The sequence below is a fragment of the Haliotis rufescens genome, unplaced genomic scaffold (assembly GCF_023055435.1).
Source record: "Haliotis rufescens isolate VD_foot unplaced genomic scaffold, xgHalRufe1.0.p SCAF_26, whole genome shotgun sequence".
In the NCBI taxonomy this organism is placed as follows: domain Eukaryota; kingdom Metazoa; phylum Mollusca; class Gastropoda; order Lepetellida; family Haliotidae; genus Haliotis; species Haliotis rufescens.
In genome coordinates, this window is record NW_025963957.1 from 4,211,743 (window position 1) to 4,233,156 (window position 21,414).

Here is a 21,414-nt window from a genome sequence, read left to right on the forward strand (position 1 = left end):
CTATACATCATGGCATATACATGTCAGTCACAGTTTGAATAATGAGGGAAAAACCGATACACCAAAAACGTATCGCGATACGTATCGTGATGAATTTGTATTGCAATATACCGGTATACCGATAAAACCGCACATCCCTAAAGTATATACTACTCAACTTTTCAAAGGGATAACCAGAAATGTCAGGTATATCTAAATATACATTTGACATATTGTGAAATTTCTTTATATCATGGAAAGTAAAGCATCCCTATCTAGAGTGGAGCAGTATATAGTACAATGCAGAAATACAACCGAAATTGTAAATCATGTCTGTTCAAGCTGAGATGATTGGGTTGATGATGGGTATAATTTTCATCTTGCCCATGGCACTAACGGGGTAAGAAAAGTGAGGCACCATATATGGTCCTTGGCACCAAGAGGGTTAAGTTTTCATTGTATTCATGAAGATGTGATATCAAATTCCAGAAATCGGCAAACATATAATCATCGTCTGAAAAAAATAAATACATGTTCATTTCTGATGCTGATATATTCCTGACACAGAAAGGTATCACCTGAAGACTGTTTACACAATCTAAGGCATGACATGTTCACTTTCTCTTCATAGTTCCTTGCTATTAACTAAAAACGTTCCCTGAGAATTTACACAGAAATAATCTAATTTAAGCCCTGACTAATGGGAAGTTTGGATCCTGGACCTAAAAGGGTAGAACGGGATGTGGAGATGTGAAGTTTACAAGATGTCTCCAGTAGTTCAGGAATTCACGATCTGGTGCAATCATTAGTGACTGCATGGGTTATGTGAGTGAGTGAGTGAGTGAGTGAGTGAGTGAGTGAGTGAGTGAGTGAGTGAGTGAGTGAGAGTGCGTGCGTGCGTGCAGGCGTACGTGCGTGCGTGGGTGGGTCGGTGAGTGAGTGCATGAGTGAGTGAGTGAGTGAGTGAGTGAGTGAGTGCGTGCGTGCGTGCGTGCGTGAGTGAGTGACCAGAATATCCAGATGCGTATCGTATCGTGACCTTCCTGTATCGTTGCAGCCCTAGCTGCAACCACAAGGCCTCTCCACCACATTTGCTGACGGAGGACTCAAGACACTATTTTCTCCTCAGAGCCAAATGGTTCACGCCTGCAAATACTCTGGTGCAATTTCTACAAGGTGATCACTTGTTCACTGACACTGCTAATACCTCTTCATAAATAAATCCAGGTTAGAATTTGTCCCCTGAATTTTAAGAGCCAACTTTATGGATCGATCAGGTGGTCCGACTCCGTGACCTAGTCACCGTACCCAATGAAGTAGGTCATTTCTACAAATATCAGTCACTGGATTGTGTAGTCCAGATTTGATTATTTACAGGTCACTATTATAAAGCTGTAATATTGCTGAGTATGGCATTGAAACACAAGGCAAGTAAACAAATCTTAGAAAAGTGGTGGTGTGATCATGTAAACTCGGAACAGGGCCCTGGGGAATACACACAAATAAAACCAATTCAAGCCTGATAAAGGGGGATGTGCAAACTCCATATAGTCTGAGATATCAAAATGCTTGAGTTTTTAACTAAACAACCTTACCATGGTCATGTTGAAACAACCGCCTGAGTTTTCTCCTTGTGAAGTAGCAGAACGCAGTAGTGAAGGAGCACTGTGACAACGCTGCACGGCTACAGCATCTGCTTCACGTGCAGGACGCAGCAAACATGTGGCAAGATGTGTTCATACTGATGTACACATTCGTGTTCTCAATTACACGCACTTGTCAGCAGCACAACAGCTTAAAAGGATGCCAGTAGGGAAATATTGTTTTTCCACGTGACTGACAGTGTAGGGAGCCATGTGACAACAGCATGCAAATCCTAGTCGACAGATGTATTTTCAAGCATATGAACTGATTTAGTTGGTACTTTAATAGATGTAGCTGAAGGAATCAATGTCCATCACATGATTATGGACTTATCCAGCAATTATGAATGATGATGAATTCACCAAACACAATTTTGTTTTTACAAATCCTGTTTTTACATGCGGCATTGCATTGCATTAAAATAAATAAAAACAAACAAACAAACAAACAAACAAACAAACAAACAAACAAACAAACAAATAAATAAATAAAGTCAAGTCAAGTCATGTGGCAAGATGTGTAACAAAATATAGGATCTTCTTTTGAGTCAGGCATATGTAAACTTTTACACCAATATTTTATAACGCGTTTACAGGCTTAATCCATAACGGGAATCTTCCACATTCACCTTTAACAACATGATTTTCAGTTGTAGATTTTACACTACGGAAGCACTTACAGACCAACATATGTACAGTATCAATTTCTTCGGATAATTCACGATTTACACCCTATATTTCTGCCCCATTAAGAAAAATTGTACTCATATTGGCGTCAAATATTTTCAAAAATAAATGAAATGGTAATGGTTTAAGTATGACAAACATTTAAAAACACCATATAGAATCTTCTTGGCTTGCAAGGAGTCATCTTTTACGTCTTTGGACCATGATAGAGATTTAGTAAACATTAATCCTAAGTATTCCTAAGAAGGTACACACACAAGCAGTTGTCCATCATACTCCCATTTCTTAGATAAAATTCCTCCATTCTTAAAAACAATGACCTTGGTCTTATCTAAATTAACATATAAATGGTAATTATCACAAAAATATTTTAAAGCATTGATGCATGTTTGTAGCCATACAATGTATCAGAAATCAAGATAAATAACCATAAAAACAACTGACCAATGTCGGGGTGGAACTGGATACCTGGCCTGCAGGAGGCCTTCACTTCAACTGCTAATTCATTTACAAAAAGAGTGAACAATAGCGGACTTAAAATCATCCTTGTCTTAGCCCCCAAAGGACACTCAAAAGAATGGTAAGTAGTATCATTAGCCCTAACACTGGCTTTAACACATCTGTAACTATATAGATTGTAAAACATGGAGATAGGTTGAAATTACCAAAATATTGCTAAAAAGGCATAGAACCCTACTCACTCCATATATGCTATACATTTTAATTGTGACTGTTCAAGTACAGTCAGCACCTGTAAACATAGACTAACACTTAGTCAATGAAAACATTTCTTTAAAATAATCATATTAGTTTTTCTTTGAACCTTTGCTCCTCTGTTGTTTTCATGTGGAATCAAGGAAATTAGACTTGGCCTAGTTTGATATAGACTTGCCTAGGCTTTTAGTAAAAATTATACAGTCATACAGGACTACAGTAAATACAACAGCAAGTAAATTATATATGGCACTACTACGTAAAAGAAGTTTTAAAACAACCAAATCTTTCATGCCATGATAGATAAACTACAGTAATATGAAAGAATTGAGTGTTCTTGTAGTATAAATAAACAATCTAGTCTGGGTCAGGAAAACCTTAACTTTTGACGACACCAGCAAAATCGAGATTATCAGGGCCCTGTGACATGCAATGTCTCTTCCTAAAATATTCCAGGTTAGACTTGTCCATAGCAGTTGTAAGAGCAGACTAGTCAGCCTGCTGAATGTGTCAAACAAAAAACAAACAAACCGCAAAGTGTGCCTAATTTTAAAAAGCATGGTACTTACTGAGGTAGACAGAGACACAATGGTCGCAAGCCATGATGTCAGTTCCTGCATAATCCTTCCAACTTCTACACGCTCAATTTACTTTACGCAAATTTCAACCATGGAATAAGTTTCTTATTTTAAGAATTAGAAGCCGTGAGATATCCTTAACCCACACACTTTCGGCTGTTTCTGTGAAACAAAGCATTGACACCTCTACAAGAGTCGGGATAGATCAGTTCGGCTGTTTCACAAAAAAGTCGTCAAATCATGATTCCATCATCACAATTCCAGATCAATGTTTGCAAAATTCAAATGCCCTAGCCTGTCAACACAAGCTGTTGGCATTAAAAGTACCAACTTGACTTTATTAGTGCGTCCACTGTCACAGTTACAAATTCAGTCACAAAAAAACCTGATAACGCCGGGGGTATATTTACTATTTAGCATAAAACAGCTAAAAAAACAATCGTTAACTTAAGATTTTATCATAAATAAAAAAAAAAAAATGGCATAAACTGCTTTGTGTAAATTAGAACTTTATTGTTTATCTATGCTAGGTACTGTCAATACATCAAGATTCTACATGACAAGCTTATTGGAACTAACATTATCAATACATAAGAAATATGGTTTCAACTGTGGTGTGTGTTTGAACAATACAGTGAGTGAGTGAGTGAGTGAGTGAGTGGGTGAGTGAGTGAGTGAGTGAGTGAGTGAGTGAGTGAGTGAGTGAGTGAGTGAGTGAGTGAGTGAGTGAGTGAGTGAGTGAGTGAGTGAGTGAGTGAGTGAGTGAGTGAGAGTGAGTGAGTGTGGTTTTACACCGCTTTTAGCTATATTCTGCAATATCACGTCAGGGGACGTGGAAATGGAAATCGAACTGGGCCTTCACTGTGACGAGCCAATGCTTTAACCACTAGGCTACCCACCGCCACTTGATGACAATCAACTAGCTCACCTGTCTCTCAGGTCCCTTCAAGCCAAAATGATTTCCGGGGGACATGGGGGACACCGAGGGCCCTTCATCCAAGGTGCCACAATTCACTGTGCAGAGTTGCATCCCTGTGGCATGCTCCAAGCCTAGGATCATGGGTTCGAATCTCAGAATCATCGTGATTTTCAGTTTGCTCAAGGATTTCACAAAAGTTGTATTTCTGAATCCATGTGGACTTTACTTCCACATCAGGCTGACATGTCATGGTAAAACTGAAATATTGCTCATAACAACACAACCCACACACTCACTGCACTCACCCAAAATGATTTCCACCTATATACACAGATATATTATGAGTTACCTGCATCAATGATGGAGGATTTTACATTCTGACTATCTGTCTGTGTGTTTGTTTGTTGTTTTACGTCGCACTCAACAATATTCCAGCTATATGACGGCGGTCTGTAAATAGCTGAGTCTGAACCAGACAATCCAGTGATTGATATTATGAGCATCAATCCACACAACTGGGATACAAAGACTTGCATCAAACCAAGTCAGCGAGCCTGACCACCCGATCCTGTTAGTTGCCTCTTATGACAAGCATGGGGTGCTGAAGACCTGTTTTCTACCTGGATCTTCCCAGGTCTAAAAACTGATTGGTCTTGAACACAAGTACAAACATTCCTGTGTGTAAAGATCAATCGTGTTTACATCTTGACACATTCTCTTCTCTTCTAATTGTTGTACGAGCATTGTATGTATGGTATGGTATGTTAAAATGTTCAGGGCACATTTTGGTCTCAAAACGTGGCCTATACCTGACAATATACAGTAGATGACCAGAGCTCCAGATAAGCTGTGTATCTGCGTGAAATACGCATCAGAAATGCAGAAATACACAGTAAAATATAATCCAAGCGTATCAAATACACAACGAACATTACAGATACGCTACAAAAATAAAACTTGTGCGTATCATCAAAATATTGTGAACTAACCCTGCGTATTCGATTACCAAATCAGCAACTTATTTTGAAATTATAAACGGGCATTCCGTCAACCTTGCCAAACTCCACGATTACAGTTACATCAAGATCATTTGCCATTTTACTTTCTTGTGGAAGCATAGTGGTATTTTTGAGTCCTATAAAGCTCTCGAACCCACACGACATCAGTTTGCAGGGACTAGATGAATAGTGTTTTTAAATATTTAACTTAATTCATGTAAATACCCACATGTGTAAAAACTAGTGGGTAACAGAAATTTGAACACGCAGATAGAATTACTGATACCCAATGATTTTAAAATGCATGGGTAAAATACCCACAAAACCAAAAGCTTATCTGGAGCTCTGTAGATGTCCATGGCATGTGGTGCTCTACTCCTTGAGAGGCACATGTAACACGTTCGTCTTTACACTTCGCAGGGTCGTACACTATAGGTCCTATTCAACTGGTCCACATCTCATTTTGGACAAGTAGTTAACGAAAAACAACTAGTCCGTCAAGGACTTCACTGGTCTTGAACAAACTGAAAAGTGGCTGTGTCCAAGCCTGTAAACCAGTGGTTGACATCATGAGCAACTCCCCAGGCTGGGGTATCGCGACACACATTCAAGCAGGTAACTCATCACTGCATATTGTAATTAATGGAGTTACACAGACAAACAATGAGTACTCGGAACTTATTATTGCCCCAACATCCCTTCAAGGAAACAAGACTTGTGTAATATAAATCTATAAGTCCTTTTCATAAGGGGCAGTGGGGTAGCCTAGTGGTTAAAGCATTCACTTGTCACACGGAAGACCTGGGTTCGTGATATTGCTGGAATATTGCTAAAAGTGGCAAAAAACCATACTCACTCACTCACCTTTTCTTTCAAGAAGTCACATGACAGGACCCATGTGACCAGGATGTAAAGGCTTGTTTTGTTCTTTGCACCATTTTAAAAAATAGAATAAAGATATTTCGCATCGCTAAAAAATCCATGTCCTGTTGGATTGGGTAATAAAACTTCTGAAATGTTAAATCAAGGTTCAGCCAACAGTGACTTTGGTACTTAATTCAAGTTGCTTTATTCACAACATGTACAAGTCAGTTGGTGGCCATCAGACTGATAAGATTAAATACTTGACCAAAATAACTGAAACTAATGTTGAGCCTTGGCCAAGGCCTTTTTACAGTATGAATCTCTCCTGTTGCTTTCTTATTATAATGTAGACGGGGGCACGGGTGGCCCAGTCGTCGCGATTCGCTGTGCAGAGTTGCGTCCCTTGGGCACGCCAGAAACCTATGATTGTGGGTTTGAATCCCGGTTCGCCCCGATTATGTTTCTAGGTTTGTCAGCACCATATCCGTGCTCGTGGGTTTCATCTAAGTGGTAAACGTCTGAGACCTGCATCACTTTGGGCTTTCCTCCCACATCAAGCTGACACGCCACGATATAACTGGAATACTGTTGAAAGCGGCTGTAACCCCAACTCACTCATGTAGAGAATCTGTTTTTCTGAGTTACGATTTGATTTCTCCATGACTTCTGCAACCAAGGCTCATAACACATTGTCTTGGATTCCATGGCATGAGACACCACAGACCTTCCGTGAGCAAAGGTTGTTGTTTTTCTTCCCAAATTAACATGATATGAAAAATACAACCATAACATAATATGCACAAATACAGGAACCAAGTTATAGTTAGCGATACCTGCGATTCAGAGCCTGAAACACACAGGAAAGTTCCATACCTGTGTTAATGTTCCTGAGTGTCCAGGCAGGGATTGAATGTACCAGATTGCTGGGAGAAGCTGTCATACAAACAGCATGCAAAATGCCTTATAACTGATTCATTTTCAACATTACTACAATTTAGAAAATAGTAAATGTTAGCATTCCCTTCAGCGTCTTGTGTTTGTTACACTATGAACTATTTCAGAACCCCTATCAAAAGATGAGTAGTACATATAATCTGTATACAACAGAAACACACAAAGCATCATCCTGTTATCCAGGGTATTATATCTTCATTCTTTTGTGATACCCTGGACATATTTCAGGGATTTATCTTGGATTCTAAATAAGTGCTCATGGCGAATGAATTTAGGAAAGAATACTTATTTTGTTCAAATCTGGGATTTTATACAAAGCTTTTTGATTTTCCTTACTTTGGAGGTATTTTTACATTGCATTCAGTGCAATGCTGGATACTAAGCACCAATGTCTCTTTCACTTTTTGGCCCTGGTGTCAGTCAATAACATTAGTTATAACTGTATGAACATGAAGTGGGAAATGTTTAATTGTAACTCGCAAATTTTTATTGACATTTGCAGCAGCCTTGGGTCAAAAATTGGCCCTTGAACAGGTCTAGATAATCCCTGAATTTGCTAGCACAGTTTCGTTCATCTGTCTCTCCTATCAGTACCATCCCACAGAGTTTTTCTGCCACCGAGTCTCACCGCCTGACTTCATCTAGTTGCCCATGCATGTCATAAGAGGTGTCGGAATAGGGTGGTCAGGCTTACTGACTTGGTTGATTCATGTCATTGTATCCCAGTTGCGTAGATGCTCATGATGTCTATCACTGGATTGTCTGGTCAGACTCAATTATTTACAGACCACCCGCATATAGCTGGAATATTGCTGAGTGCGGCGTAAACAACAAACAAACAAACAAACAAACTCAAAACACAAGCAATAGCTTGCCCAGAACTATTCTTGCCCAGGATCCCTGAGGGACAAAATTTTGATGAGTTTTCTTGACATGACCTACATTTCAGGTTACCAGTGAGATGGTTGGTCGCCCTGGTTACTAGACATTAGTTGGGCTGGTTCAGTGCTCCAATATCAGGACTCCAGTGGGGAGTGGTTTAGATAATGGTTCAACAGAAAACACATGAATAGAAAGTTGAATAACTTTGTAAATTTGTTCAGGTTGAATTGTGTCGGAGCTGACAAACACTTCGGCTACGAATACACAAATACACGCTTCCCGAACCTACTCAACCATAATGTAAGGATGCTGTTTGTCTGGGTCAAATAATGATCGGCACAACTGTTTCAGTGAGACTGAGAGTGATCATCCAGTTGACGAATATACTTCCACTAGTGAGGTATCCCACTGTGCAGTGTGACTACCCACAGTGTGAACTGTCACACACAGGACAAGGGGGTCACAGTCAGTGATGTGAAACTGGCAGTTTGCTGTGAGCTGCTGCTACAATTATGTACAATTTCTCACGTAATCACCTCTGGCTCTGACACAGCTGGGGAATTACACGTGAACGACACCCCAGTGTACACATTAGCGTAACGCAGCAGAGAGGCCCTGGGCAGACTCATACAGCATGATCAGGGGTAGACACCAGAAGTTTTGTCACTTCATCTGACTTGTCATATCACTTCACTCAACTAGCCTCCATCACTTCACCCAACTAGCCTCCATCACTTCGCCCTAAAGCCCCGTTCACTTCACCCAAATAGCCCCGATCATTTCACCCAAATAGCCCCGATCACTTCACCCAACTAGGCCCGATCATTTCACCCAAATAGCCCCGATCTCTTCACCCAAATAGCCCCGATCTCTTCACCCAAATAGCCCCGATCACTTCAACCAACCAGGCCCCATCACTTCACCCAAATAGCCCCGATCTTTTCACCCAAATAGCCCCGATCTCTTCACCCAAATAGCCCCGATCTCTTCACCCAAATAGCCCCGATCACTTCATCCAACCAGGCCCCATCACTTCACCCAAATAGCCTCCATCACTTCACCCAAATAGCCCCATTCACTTCACCCAACCAGGCCCCAATCACTTCACCCAACCAGGCCCCGATCACTTCACCCAAATAGCCCCGATCACTTCATTCAACTATTCTCCATGTCTTCTCAACAAGTCCCCATCACTTCACCCAACTAGCCTCCACCACTTCACCCAACTAGCCTCCATCACTTCACCCAAATAGCCCCGATCTCTTCACCTAAATAGCCCCGATCACTTCAACCAACCAGGCCCCATCACTTCACCCAAATAGCCCTGATCTTTTCACCCAAATAGCCCCGATCTTTTCACCCAAATAGCCCCGATCTCTTCACCCAAATAGCCCCGATCACTTCATCCAACCAGGCCCCATCACTTCACCCAAATAGTCTCCATCACTTCACCCAAATAGCCCCATTCACTTCACCCAACCAGGCCCCAATCACTTCACCCAACCAGGCCCCGATCACTTCACCCAAATAGCCCCGATCACTTCACCCAAATAGCCCTGATCACTTCACTCAACTATTCTCCATCTCTTCTCAACAAGTCCCAATCACTTCACCCAACTAGCCTCCACCACTTCACCCAACTAGCCCCGATCACTTCACCCAAATAGCCCTGATCTCTTCACCCAAATAGCCCCGATCACTTCACCCAACCAGGCCCCATCACTTCACCCAAATAGCCCCGATCTCTTCACCCAACTAGCCCCAATCACTTCACCCAACTAGCCTCCACCACTTCACCCAAATAGCCCCGATCACTTCACCCAACTAGCCTCCACCACTTTACCCACGCAAATCGCGAGGGGGATACAGGGGTGTGTTGCATTTATACATTTGGAAGTTTTAAAGGTCACATATCAGCTATACCTCTGTGTAAACTTCATCATTACCAGAAAGCTTTGTCCATTTTTGTGATGTCTCATTCTCTTTTTTCAAAACCATGGGAAGGTCCATCTCTTATACAAAACTATGGGGAGGTCCATCTCTTATACAAAACTAAAGGGAGGTCCGTCTCTGATACAAAACCATGGGGAGGTCCGTCTCTTAAAAAAAACCATGGGGACGTTCTTCTCTTATACAAAACCATGGGGAGGTCCGTCTCTTGTATAAAACCATGGGGAGGTCCGTCTCTTATAGAAAACCATGGGGAGGCCCGACTCTGATACAAAACCATGGGGAGGTCCGTCTCTGATACAAAACCATGGGGAGGTCCTTCTCTTATACAAAACCATGGGGAGGTCCTTCTCTGATACAAAACTATGGGTAGGCCCGTCTCTGATACAAAACCATGGGGAGGTCCGTCTCTTATACAAAACCATGGGGAGTTCCGTCTCTTATACAAAACCATGGGGAGTTCCGTCTCTTATACAAAACCATGGGGAGGTCCGTCTCTTATACAAAACCATGGGGAGTTCCGCCTCTTATACAAAACCATGGTGAGTTCCGTCTCTTATACAAAACCCTTGTGTGGTTCTTCTCTTATTCAAGACTATGGGAAATTCCATCTTTATTCAAAGCTTCTTTGTGATCAGACTCCGTACCTGAAACTAGGTCACCATCTTATTGAAAGATTAGTAACAGTAGTCTGGAATGCCCCTGTGACAGCCCACCTGATAGACATGAAAGATCCCACAGCAGGGGTTGACACTTCGACTTCCCACCCACCATAAGTAACAACACATCACACTCAAACCCTGCACTCCAATATTTGTGATCACTCTTCCTCAACTGAGACAAAAAAAAACATTTTGAAAACACGAAACAAACAAATCTTTCCAGTCTGAAAGGATAAACTTGTACGTTAAGAAGAGAAAAAGTTGTTTTACAAATGTAGATCTGCTCTCCAGGAGGTAGCCTTTCTCCATGGCTGCGTACTGAAAGAAAAGACCTGTGTGGTAATTCTTTCCTCCTAATAGGCAAGTCTCGATATGTGGACAGTACAGGAAGACTCCAGTCTCTTAAAGGGACAACTTGTTCTTATAATTTACATAATCTAGAAATTATGATTTAAACTACTTATTATTGCCATAGGGACTTGCCCAAGTCTATGAGGGAGGCGGCTCCTGACAAGTTACATTCTCCACATTCCCCCGAACAACGCACGTTGATGCTATTCCTCAGTGACCTCCAACACTCGACAAGAAACACCACCAAAACAATCTACTTGACACAACCGTCTTTCGGATGTTAATATTTTGATGGCAAAAATGCAATCCTTATCTTCGGGTGAAGTCGTTGCAAGAGCAGTTGGGGCACAAACATAGGCAATGTAACAGTAAATTTAGATTATAAACCGAGTGTGTTTCCATATCGTCAACCCATTTGGATACAATGACATGCATCAACCAAGTCAGCGAGACTGATGACCTCACCCCGTTAGTCGCCTCTTACACCAAGCATAGTTGCCTCTTCCGGCTAGGATGGGTTGCTGAAGACCTATTCTAACCCGGATCTTCATGGGTTCGTAAACATCTACAACCTGTATCACTGAAACTTTCCTCTCACAATAACAATGTCGCTTTTACATGATAAACTAAAATATTGTTCAAGGCAGCATAAACCGCAACTCACTCACTCATTCCCCCTGTTTACTCATGTTTATCTTCAAGAATCGTCAAGTGTTTCTCGTAACTGTATTATAATTAAGGGGCATGAGTATCAGAAACCTAAACTCAATGATTCAGAGCTCCAGATAAGTTTTAGAGCAATTGAGTTTTTACTTGAAGGTTTCTATTTTAATTGGGTTATTACATTTTTCATTAGGTAACCAATATTTGTTCACTCATCTATTCATCACTCTATTGGCTTCTTCCCAAAACGAATTAACATTTTGAGATTTCAAAAAAAGTAATAATAATGTTTTAGATGTATATAAGGGTTCTAACTAAAGGCTTGACACGGAAAGTAAATTAGCTCGTAATTGAGTTTCGGAAATTAGCTCCATTGTACATGCCGAGTTCTCAAATAAAGACATCAGTCTTCTTAGGCTTCATGATAGTTTAATATTGACAAGCGTCGGCATCGCATGTGCAGATCTCAACATGTGCTCAAGACCAAGGGAGCTAAGTCACTCTCATGAAGTTGCATACCACTAAATACATATACGCCACAGTACACATACTGAAAAACCTTCATTGGGTGTTTATGTGTGCTGTTTTACATTTAAATGCATGCGGTTCTGTACGCATGTTAATTGAAAGTAATTGGGTTTTGAATATTATGGTGGGGAGTTATCTGTAGCTCTGTGATTGACAGTCCATAAAATAACACCTGTTGATATACCTGGGTAAAGACTATTAGCACCATTAAACAAACAGTAGAATAAAGACTATACAAATTAGTCACACACTTGACTGAACAGCCGAATTGATCGTCTCAAAGGGACAATCAACCGCCGTGGTAGAATTATGACAAAAAAATCATCTGGCTAACAAAGCTGTGACTGTGAGGAACAAACTCCCATTTAGTATGGCAGGACAACTGAGCCATATCATCAAAAATGATCAAGTATAATATATTTGTGTATCAGTGTGCCAGTCTATCACTACATACACATGTGAGTACCGTAAAAGGCGACTATGCTTGTAGTAAAAGGCGACTAACGGGATCGGGTGGTCAGGCTCACTGACTTGGTTGATGCATGTCATCAATCCCAATCGCGTGGATCGATGCTCATGATATTAATCACTGCATTGTCTGGTCCAGGCTCGATTATTTACAGACCGCTGTTGTATGGCTGGAATATTGCGGAGTGCGGCGTTAAACAACAAACCAACCAGCACCAGCTACAAAAGGTGTTTTTTTAAAATCAATGATAGCAGTCCTGCCATCCTTTCACCAGGGATTTCAGTTCAGCCCATCTTGATTAAGTTATTTCCATTTTTAGTTACAGATAAAAGTTTTAAACTTCATTAAAATATGTTTCCCAGTTAATTTACTGATAAAATGTCTTTGTGTAAGGGGGAAAAACATCAAAACTCTTCAACTCTGTGTATAACAACCCCCCCCCCCCCCCCTGAAAGCTCCCTAATTCTAGGTACGAAAAACTTGCCTTATGCACAGCGATATATGGTAGATCTGAAGTTTTCACTCCGATATTGGTGTAAAAGGGTTTTCTTTGAACATCTTCAAAATTCATGTGACCATAGTTGCATAAATTTGGGAAATGATTGTCAGGTTGACTTTGTAGTTATACAAAGACTATGCTGTTGTTACCAGTAATTAATGAAATCTTTAAACAAATTATACACAGATTCATAGATCAATTCTGTAGGATCCAGTGAACTGTACATTTCAGCCCAACAACTGGGCAGCGTTTACTTGACAGATTGTTGAAAGTATATGTTATTTTCCAGTTAGAGCGTAGCGGTTCTTTGAATGCAAATTTCCAATCTTAATATACGGTTACATTTTCATGACAAAATAATCTTACCAAATCCAGGTTTGGGCTTGAAATATGCAACCTACAGCTTATTGTCGTGGTTGATAATATTTTCAATATAATTTGGTATTGCCACATCGCCAGTATTATGGTTTTTAACACGACCTGTGCATGCTGCACTGATGCCAAAACTGCCACCATTTTCAATGAGCCATGAGGCACAATGATAATTTTTTGAATCAATGACATATCAATGATAAATCCATTAAATTAATTTGGTACCACTGAAAAGTATGTGATTCTGAGAATCAGAAAATGTTTTTAGTTTCGACTTCTAAAACAACTGAACATGACAAGTTTCTGTCGAAAATGGGCATGCAATTTTCCAGTTGCCTGGGTGACAACTGTCGCGACAGACACTGCTATACTCAGTAGATCTGCGTGAATGTTGTTGCCACATGCAGTCTAAGGGTTAACAAATATATGTGTTTCAAGTTTTGTGACATTCCCCACATCCCATTTCAACATCAAACCTTTGAAGTCCTATATACCCACAGAGAATATTAGCCAACCAAAAACAAAAATGGAAAAATTGTTACTTTGTTCAAAATTGGGATGGGCTAACTAGAATAGAACTAAGTATTGTAGGGCATGTTAAGTCAACTCTGCAGATTTTATTTTCGTTAGGGCATAGTTAATCACAAATGCTTCACCAAAATTATATTTGAAAAACAGAAATAGCCTGAAGCGGATGATAACAAACGACAGGCGAAATCATCTCCAAAACCATAAATTTTGTCACTGAGGGGATTCCCCTTACTGGGTGTTAAAACAGGTTCCTAATGTTTGACACGCTGCACAACTTAAATTATCATCACGATCAGGCTGACGCCCAGTCTGCTTGCTTCTGCCTCCGATTTTTCAATATGTTACAACTTTTTTACGTCTGCTCATCCATTTGATTACCGTGTCCACAACTTATGTCACCTTAGTAACAACACTGAAGATGCCTTCCGTTGTTTACTCGGGAGTAATCCCTGACAGGCATCCACTGTGTGGACTAGGGCCAGGGCAGCGCTGTTTTGTGACCCACACAGAATGTCAGGAACAAGACGCTAGCTACAGATTGTTATTTGTTATCTTAATTAGTCACAATGTCAAGATCAAAGGTCCTTTCACACATTCAACAATGTATGCAATGATGATAATTCTTTTTTGATTAACAGAAATAGCAGAAACAGTACATGTATAATGGCAAAGAAAAACACGACTGATAAACGTGGCAAACATGTCAGCCAATGAAAACTATTGTCACTGATGCGCCGGTAGCTTTAGGCCATGCCCCCTTATAAGTTTGTTTCAGAAGCTGATTATGGCATGTGTGATTTCAGCACTATTCACTCTCCTTTTTCAGACGCCTTACATGTTAACAGCGCAATCAGCCAAGCCACATCGTCACTTGGTATTATGTGCACACACCTGTTTTCAGAGGCACGAGCCATCTCTGTATTCAAATGAAAATTGACAATAACCATCCTAGACTGTACAGTATATAAATCATCTCCATTCTATTATGAAAAGTACCTGGACCCATTCCCAACATAATTATAAGAGCGACATCAGCATCTAGCAATTCAGATTAATTTGAGAAGGAGAAAGTGAGAGACATGACGATGACGCTGTCACTTCAGAAACACAATCTCATTCAAATCAGACCTTACTCCGATGTAATACCTTACTGTGCAAAGATCAGGGGACATCAACGCCATCTGGTGAACTTTCTTATCAGCCAATCAGCTTCAGCGCTTTTTAATTCTTTGTACAAGTGTGCGAAAGAAGTCAGACAAGCTTATCTAGTTTCTGAATTCAAAAACAAACATAACTGAGGAAATCTGAATGGAAAAGAGAAATGCTGTGCTGTCATAATGTTATGGATGATTTATACATCCTGACATTTTTCTGACTGCTATCATGATGGTATCTACACCCAAAGGGTTACTATGGAGATAATATTTTTGTTCTGACACAGTTTTCTTTGACAGAGATCGAAATTACTGAAGACATAAAGCAGCATAGTTTCAGATAGCTGACATCTGATTGGGTACAGAACCCAAAGTGTTGGTTAGGATTGGTCATATTTATCACAACAGAATGGAGGTATCATACCCTGGATAAGCAAGGATGAACACTTACCGAAGTGGACATTTGCCTGCCTCTGCTCATGCGAGAAAACATTCCTCTCATTCTAGAGTTGCCACCGGCTACCATTGGGTCAATCATGTCAGGGTGGTCGCTCATCTTGGTCAATTCTGAAACATGTTGAACAGTCATATCATGAAATGTCAGTTAAATGTAGCTGTAAGTTAAATGTGGTTGTTACCATGGTTACATGTGGTTGTCAGTTGTCAGTGATACAATCCTAGGGACCAACAACATTTAATGTTGGGAGGCATGAGTAAAGGCAACAGAATTTTGGTGAGTGTCAAATCTGAATTAGGAATCATGACCACTATCGATAAGAAACATGGATCAATAATCAAATTACAGTTATCCTGTGACAATTGATTGGGTATGTAAGCAATTTGTTTTGTGTCTAAACCAAAAGAAATTAGGCCTTTCTCATTTAACAGACTACTGTTTCCTGGTTGGCTGGACAATAGAATAGCAATGGCTTGAATTATTATTGCGCTGTCACCGAATTTTGTATTGGTTCCATTTTTTGTTTTAAACATTAAAACATTAAACATTTACATATAAAGATTGAAGTCAAATTTTTAATGTTTATATTGATATACATGCAAAAAATATTGCATGCTTATTTACAGCTCTGACAGGAACAACATTCAGAGAGTTAAATTCTATATGTGTCGTACTGTAAGGTTTCTGGCATTGTGTGTGTTGGAAACCCAGCTTTGTCATCTACTGCACATGATAGTGATGCACCTCTGCGGTATGACCTTATGACTGCAAACCACAGTTGCATTCACGACCCATCAAACATGTCTAAAGTGATGTACCGCTTCCAGCTGGTTACATCCTGTGAGGCCTGTTGTTTTCTCCTAAACCACAAGGCATTGAAAAATTGCAAGGTGAAACTTTGTCCAGACCATCCTTCGGAAATCTTTTTTGCAAAATTTGATTCTTAAAAAGCCTAATAAATATTACGACACAAAACTAACAAGGATGTTTTGAACAAACTATGATGTCATCATCAGAAGAAACATGCATCATTTTTGCATGCCGAATTTTTGGTTAGTTTTTGTTAGTCCAGCAGTTTGATAGGAGATGTTTGTTAGGTAGGAATGCCTTTGGAGACCATTAACGGATGTGGTAAAAATGTAAAGGTCAAACTTAAGGATATCACAAAGAAAGGGAACACTGATCCAGTCATAGCCATCCATGGGATTTTTAATATCACTGCCATGGTGGTCATTTTAAACATCAGACTGGACCCTCTTAAATAATTCAGGTGTCATCATTAGTTAAAACAAGCAGGTGAAGTTTCAGCTTTATCGGTCCAGTGGTTCTCCATGTAGAGTACCAAGAATTTAAAGAGCGCAGTACAATTCTGGCTCAACAGTTGTTAGAGCAAGGTTACTGTATTGAACATGTTGAAGACCACAGTAGAATTTTCAAAAAGATTCATGGTAGACATGTGGAGGACATTTACAAATTTATCGCATCAGTGACAAAAATGCTGTGCGATGCAATTCCCTAGTTTGACTTGTAACATATGTTCCCGTGTTACTTCAGGTGACCAATTGTCTTGCCTTAAAATTGTATGTGTTTATGGCTAGTGCCACCGGTGGGGCAGGATACGCTCACCTGGTATCATCATTATTGGACAGTGATTCATAAACACATACTCACGTTATAGTCAGAATCATAAAATTGACTTAGAGATTTTAACAGAGATTCAAATTGAAAATGGAAAGGGATTTTCACTTTTATTTACGGACACTACAGGCCATGACATAAGGTGAGCTAAAAATACATGTACCAAATGAGAATAAACACTCATTATCCGGAATGCTAGTTAGGAGAATCAACTGCAAACTAATAGTCTATATCAAACATTTTTCTAAATGCTCACAGGTGCACAAATTCATGCACTGTAAACACATAACTTACTGGGCTGTTGAAAATGCCCTTCTGACTGTTCAATTACACTGCGGTCCCGTGAAGACTGACAAGATTCCGGGGTAGAATAGGTCTTCAGCAACCCATTCTTGCCGTAAAAGGTGACTATGCTTGTTGTAAAAGGCGACTAACAGGATCGGGTGGTCAGGCTCGCTGACTTGGTTGATGCATGTCATTGATGCATGTCATCGATCCAAATTGCAGTGACAAGCGAACGCTTTAACCACTAGGCTACCCAAGCACCCTTAGAATAGCAACATTTCTTCAGTTTGTGACAAAAACCTGAACAGACACAATGGAAAGTAACAGAAAAACAACAGGAAAAAACTGTGTATTGCCCAGGACTTTTCCACGTCAGAAAAGGAGTCATTCTGTCAGATAACATCAGATCAATGAAACAATGCAAACTTACTCTATTTTATATTTATAGTAAATATATTGTTTATATTTTATGAGACTAATGCAAACTGAACCCCCAAATCATTCCATGTAGATTTGTCCAAACATCCTAAATGCTATATTTATTCAAAGACCTGATACATTTATTCATGTTATTATCAAAACTATACTTGAGCACACCATGAATAATCATGCTTATGATAATGCTAATGATAATAATGACTGCTCAAAATGCATGCAAGTGCAACAAACTATGCATGCATAATATCAAATATCAAACAATATCCAATAAAACTAGGCTTTGTGCAATGCCATTATGGATTTGAACATTTCAGAATATGGAAACATAAAAGGTTAGGTATAATGACATAAAAAGTGTGGTTGTACTGCACAACCTCGAGGCTATGACTTTCAATGTTAAGGTATGGGAGTTACAATCAGTTACAATTCAGATCTAATAATGGCAGTAATTGGCAACAAACAGCCACCATTCAATCTGTTCCTACACCATGCACAAACCCTTACAGGTTCTACTACACCAAATCAGAACCAGTTTGGACAGTGCGGTTTTCGTAGGGAGCCTTCAGTGCAGATCGAGAGATATCTGCAGGCTGTGATTGGAGGATATTCTGTAAGATTTTTATGTCTTTCAAATGTACATCCATCCAGTTATTAAAACTGACCATGTTTTTCTATATTTAGTGCTGTCTTTTTCGACATGATGACTTATGCTGAATGTGACCACAGCTATTTTAAAGTAGGTGACATTTGGTGCGAAACTGGGGGTGGTGTGTTTAGCTTCCTGTACTCGGAAAAGGAGCTGGCTAAGTTAGTCATTTTTTATTTTTTTATTGCTGCTCTAAGGCCAAACTGTGCACACATGTACAGGTAATAGCTGTTGAATGCTTAGTTATTTTAAAAAAAAATATAACGTTACTATAAAAGTCTATGGGAAAACATTTGGTTGTGTGTAACCTGTACAATGCCAAAATGGATTTCAGTGGTTGCCATCTCTTTTATTCTGAACATGTGCTATGATATGTAGTTGCTGGCTTAATTTGCCAGTTTCTGTCACAATTTCTCTCAGTTACAAGCCTATTAAACATGTTAAAAACTTGTGTAGCTGTCAAATTTCAGACTTTACTGACGAACTGTACATGCAGCAAAAGACCTTTACATCGCTCAACTGTACTGTCAGGCAGGCATGGGGCCTAATCTGCTATTCAACAGCACCATATATGTAGGAAAACAATCTAAATATATTTCATTTTTGAAAGTGTGGGTTTCAAACAAGAAGGGCGCACTTAAATACTGACTGAAAAACGGAGCAACCTGGAATGAACTATTAGCTGTTCCCACGGTCTTGCTTCAAATGTTTGTTTGTGTTTGTTGTTTGACGCCGAACTCAACAAAATTACAGCTAAATGATGGCAGTCTGTAAATAATCAAGTCTGGACCAGACAATCCAGTGAGTGACATCATGAGCATCGATCTAAGCAATTGGGATGCGATGACATGCATCAACCAAGTCAGCGAGCCTGACCATCCGATCCCGTTAACCACCTCTTATGACAAGCATAGTCATCTTTAATGGCAAGCACGATAGCTGAAGACCTATTCAACCCCGGATCTTCAAAAGTGGCCATTAAATGAATACTACTACAATATAAGTAGTCGTGGTTATCCCCGAAGTTTCACAGAATCAAGGATTACATATTTCAAAACATGACAAGCTTTACGTGATAGTACTACGTATCACCTGTATGGGGCATGCCAAATGTGCTTTCAGGTCCAGGTTAGAACCACTATGTCGCCGCACCTAGCAAGTTAGTGAAGGGAAGATAAATTGAGAAAGATCGCACAATACATTACTGAGTTTGGTTTTATGCTGCTTTTAGCAATATTCCAGCAATATCATGGCGGGGGACACCAGAAATGGGCTTCACACATCATACCCATGTCAGGAATCGAACCCGGGTCTTCGGCGTGACAAGCGAAGGCTTAAACCACAAGGCTACCTGACCGCCCCTCGCCCATTACAAAACTTACAGATGGACAATGATTGGTTTATATCTACCTCAAGGAAACAACTTTATCAGGAAACTGGTTTTGATTCTCTATTGTAGCTTAATTTACTAAATATGTTATAAACAAGTCCCTTCTTATCTAAAAAAGTACTGTCTGACGTTGGTGGTGCAAATCAATCTGAAATATTTTGTTTATTTTCATTGCATGTTATTGCATGATCTATTGGCCTGTACACCAAAGTTGGTAATGAAATGTTCCCATTAACATACCGGTAATCTTGATTTTAGTTGGTGGTGCCTAAGAAACTTGTCTTATTGAAGATTAGTCCAGGATGCCATTCCATAAAGCGATCTTTGCGCAAATTTGATCGTAACCCCCATACTATAACATTGGCTTACGACAGTTGCAGCGCTATGATCGCTTTGAGGAACAGGACCCTGGGTTCTAGTGGAAACTTTATTTCAGCGACTGCTAGTCCTGCTTGAACATGACAGAAATGTTAACTATGATTACATATATTCAGTTCCAAGGATAAAACCGAACACTTTGGATCCGTAATAATGATATCTGATGATAGTCAAATATGTTTCCAAAATTATTAGATCTTTTATGATTAATTTCATTGTGTAATAAGAAAACAAATGCCAAATAAATGGCTTTTCATGTGAATAAAATCCAAAGGCCAAATGTCAGAACCAATGAAAGACCCTATCATTAAATACCGTTATTACGGATCAAAAGTGTTTGTTTTTTCTAGTTATTATACTGGGCGTTCAATAACTCCGCTAAACCCATCACTTTGCAGTGGGAGAAAACGGGGCGACATCTGCAGCGAGTTTCAATCAGAAGTGGTCATTGTGATTTGATACCTCTGACTGACCAATCAGAATCAAGCAATTTCATAATTCAAGGTAGAATGACTGGTTTATCCATAATAATGCAAATGCATGCAAGTAGCATAGAATAAGGTAAAATTATGGTGCAACTTACAAAAGAAAAGACAGAAAACAGGTTTAAGGTCTGGGACTCCAGATCAGGTTCGGACAGGGAATCCCCAAACACAATTTCTATTTCAGGCCTAAACTACTTCCTCTCTTGTTTGACAAATCATTCTGAGATTATAATGACATGCATAGTTGCCACTGCCGCTGCCATGGTCAGTATCCGATTTAGCAAAGCATCCAGATAATTT

At 39.8% G+C, this 21,414-nt stretch overlaps 1 protein-coding gene across 3 annotated transcripts in view; it reads right to left on the bottom strand.

Moving 5' to 3' along the window:
- Positions 1–21,414, bottom strand: part of LOC124147337 (excitatory amino acid transporter 2-like) — a 94,897-nt gene that overhangs the window by 60,729 nt on the left and 12,754 nt on the right. For 2 of the 3 annotated variants that reach the window (XM_046518016.2, XM_048402455.1), the window contains exon 2: positions 15,849–15,964. In XM_046518016.2, the coding sequence (XP_046373972.1) occupies positions 15,849–15,953 (105 nt within the window). In that variant the 5' untranslated portion in view covers positions 15,954–15,964. Of the gene's footprint in view, positions 1–1,574; positions 1,691–15,848; positions 15,965–21,414 lie in introns of those variants that run through there. The other variant, XM_046518017.2, reaches the window with a different exon arrangement.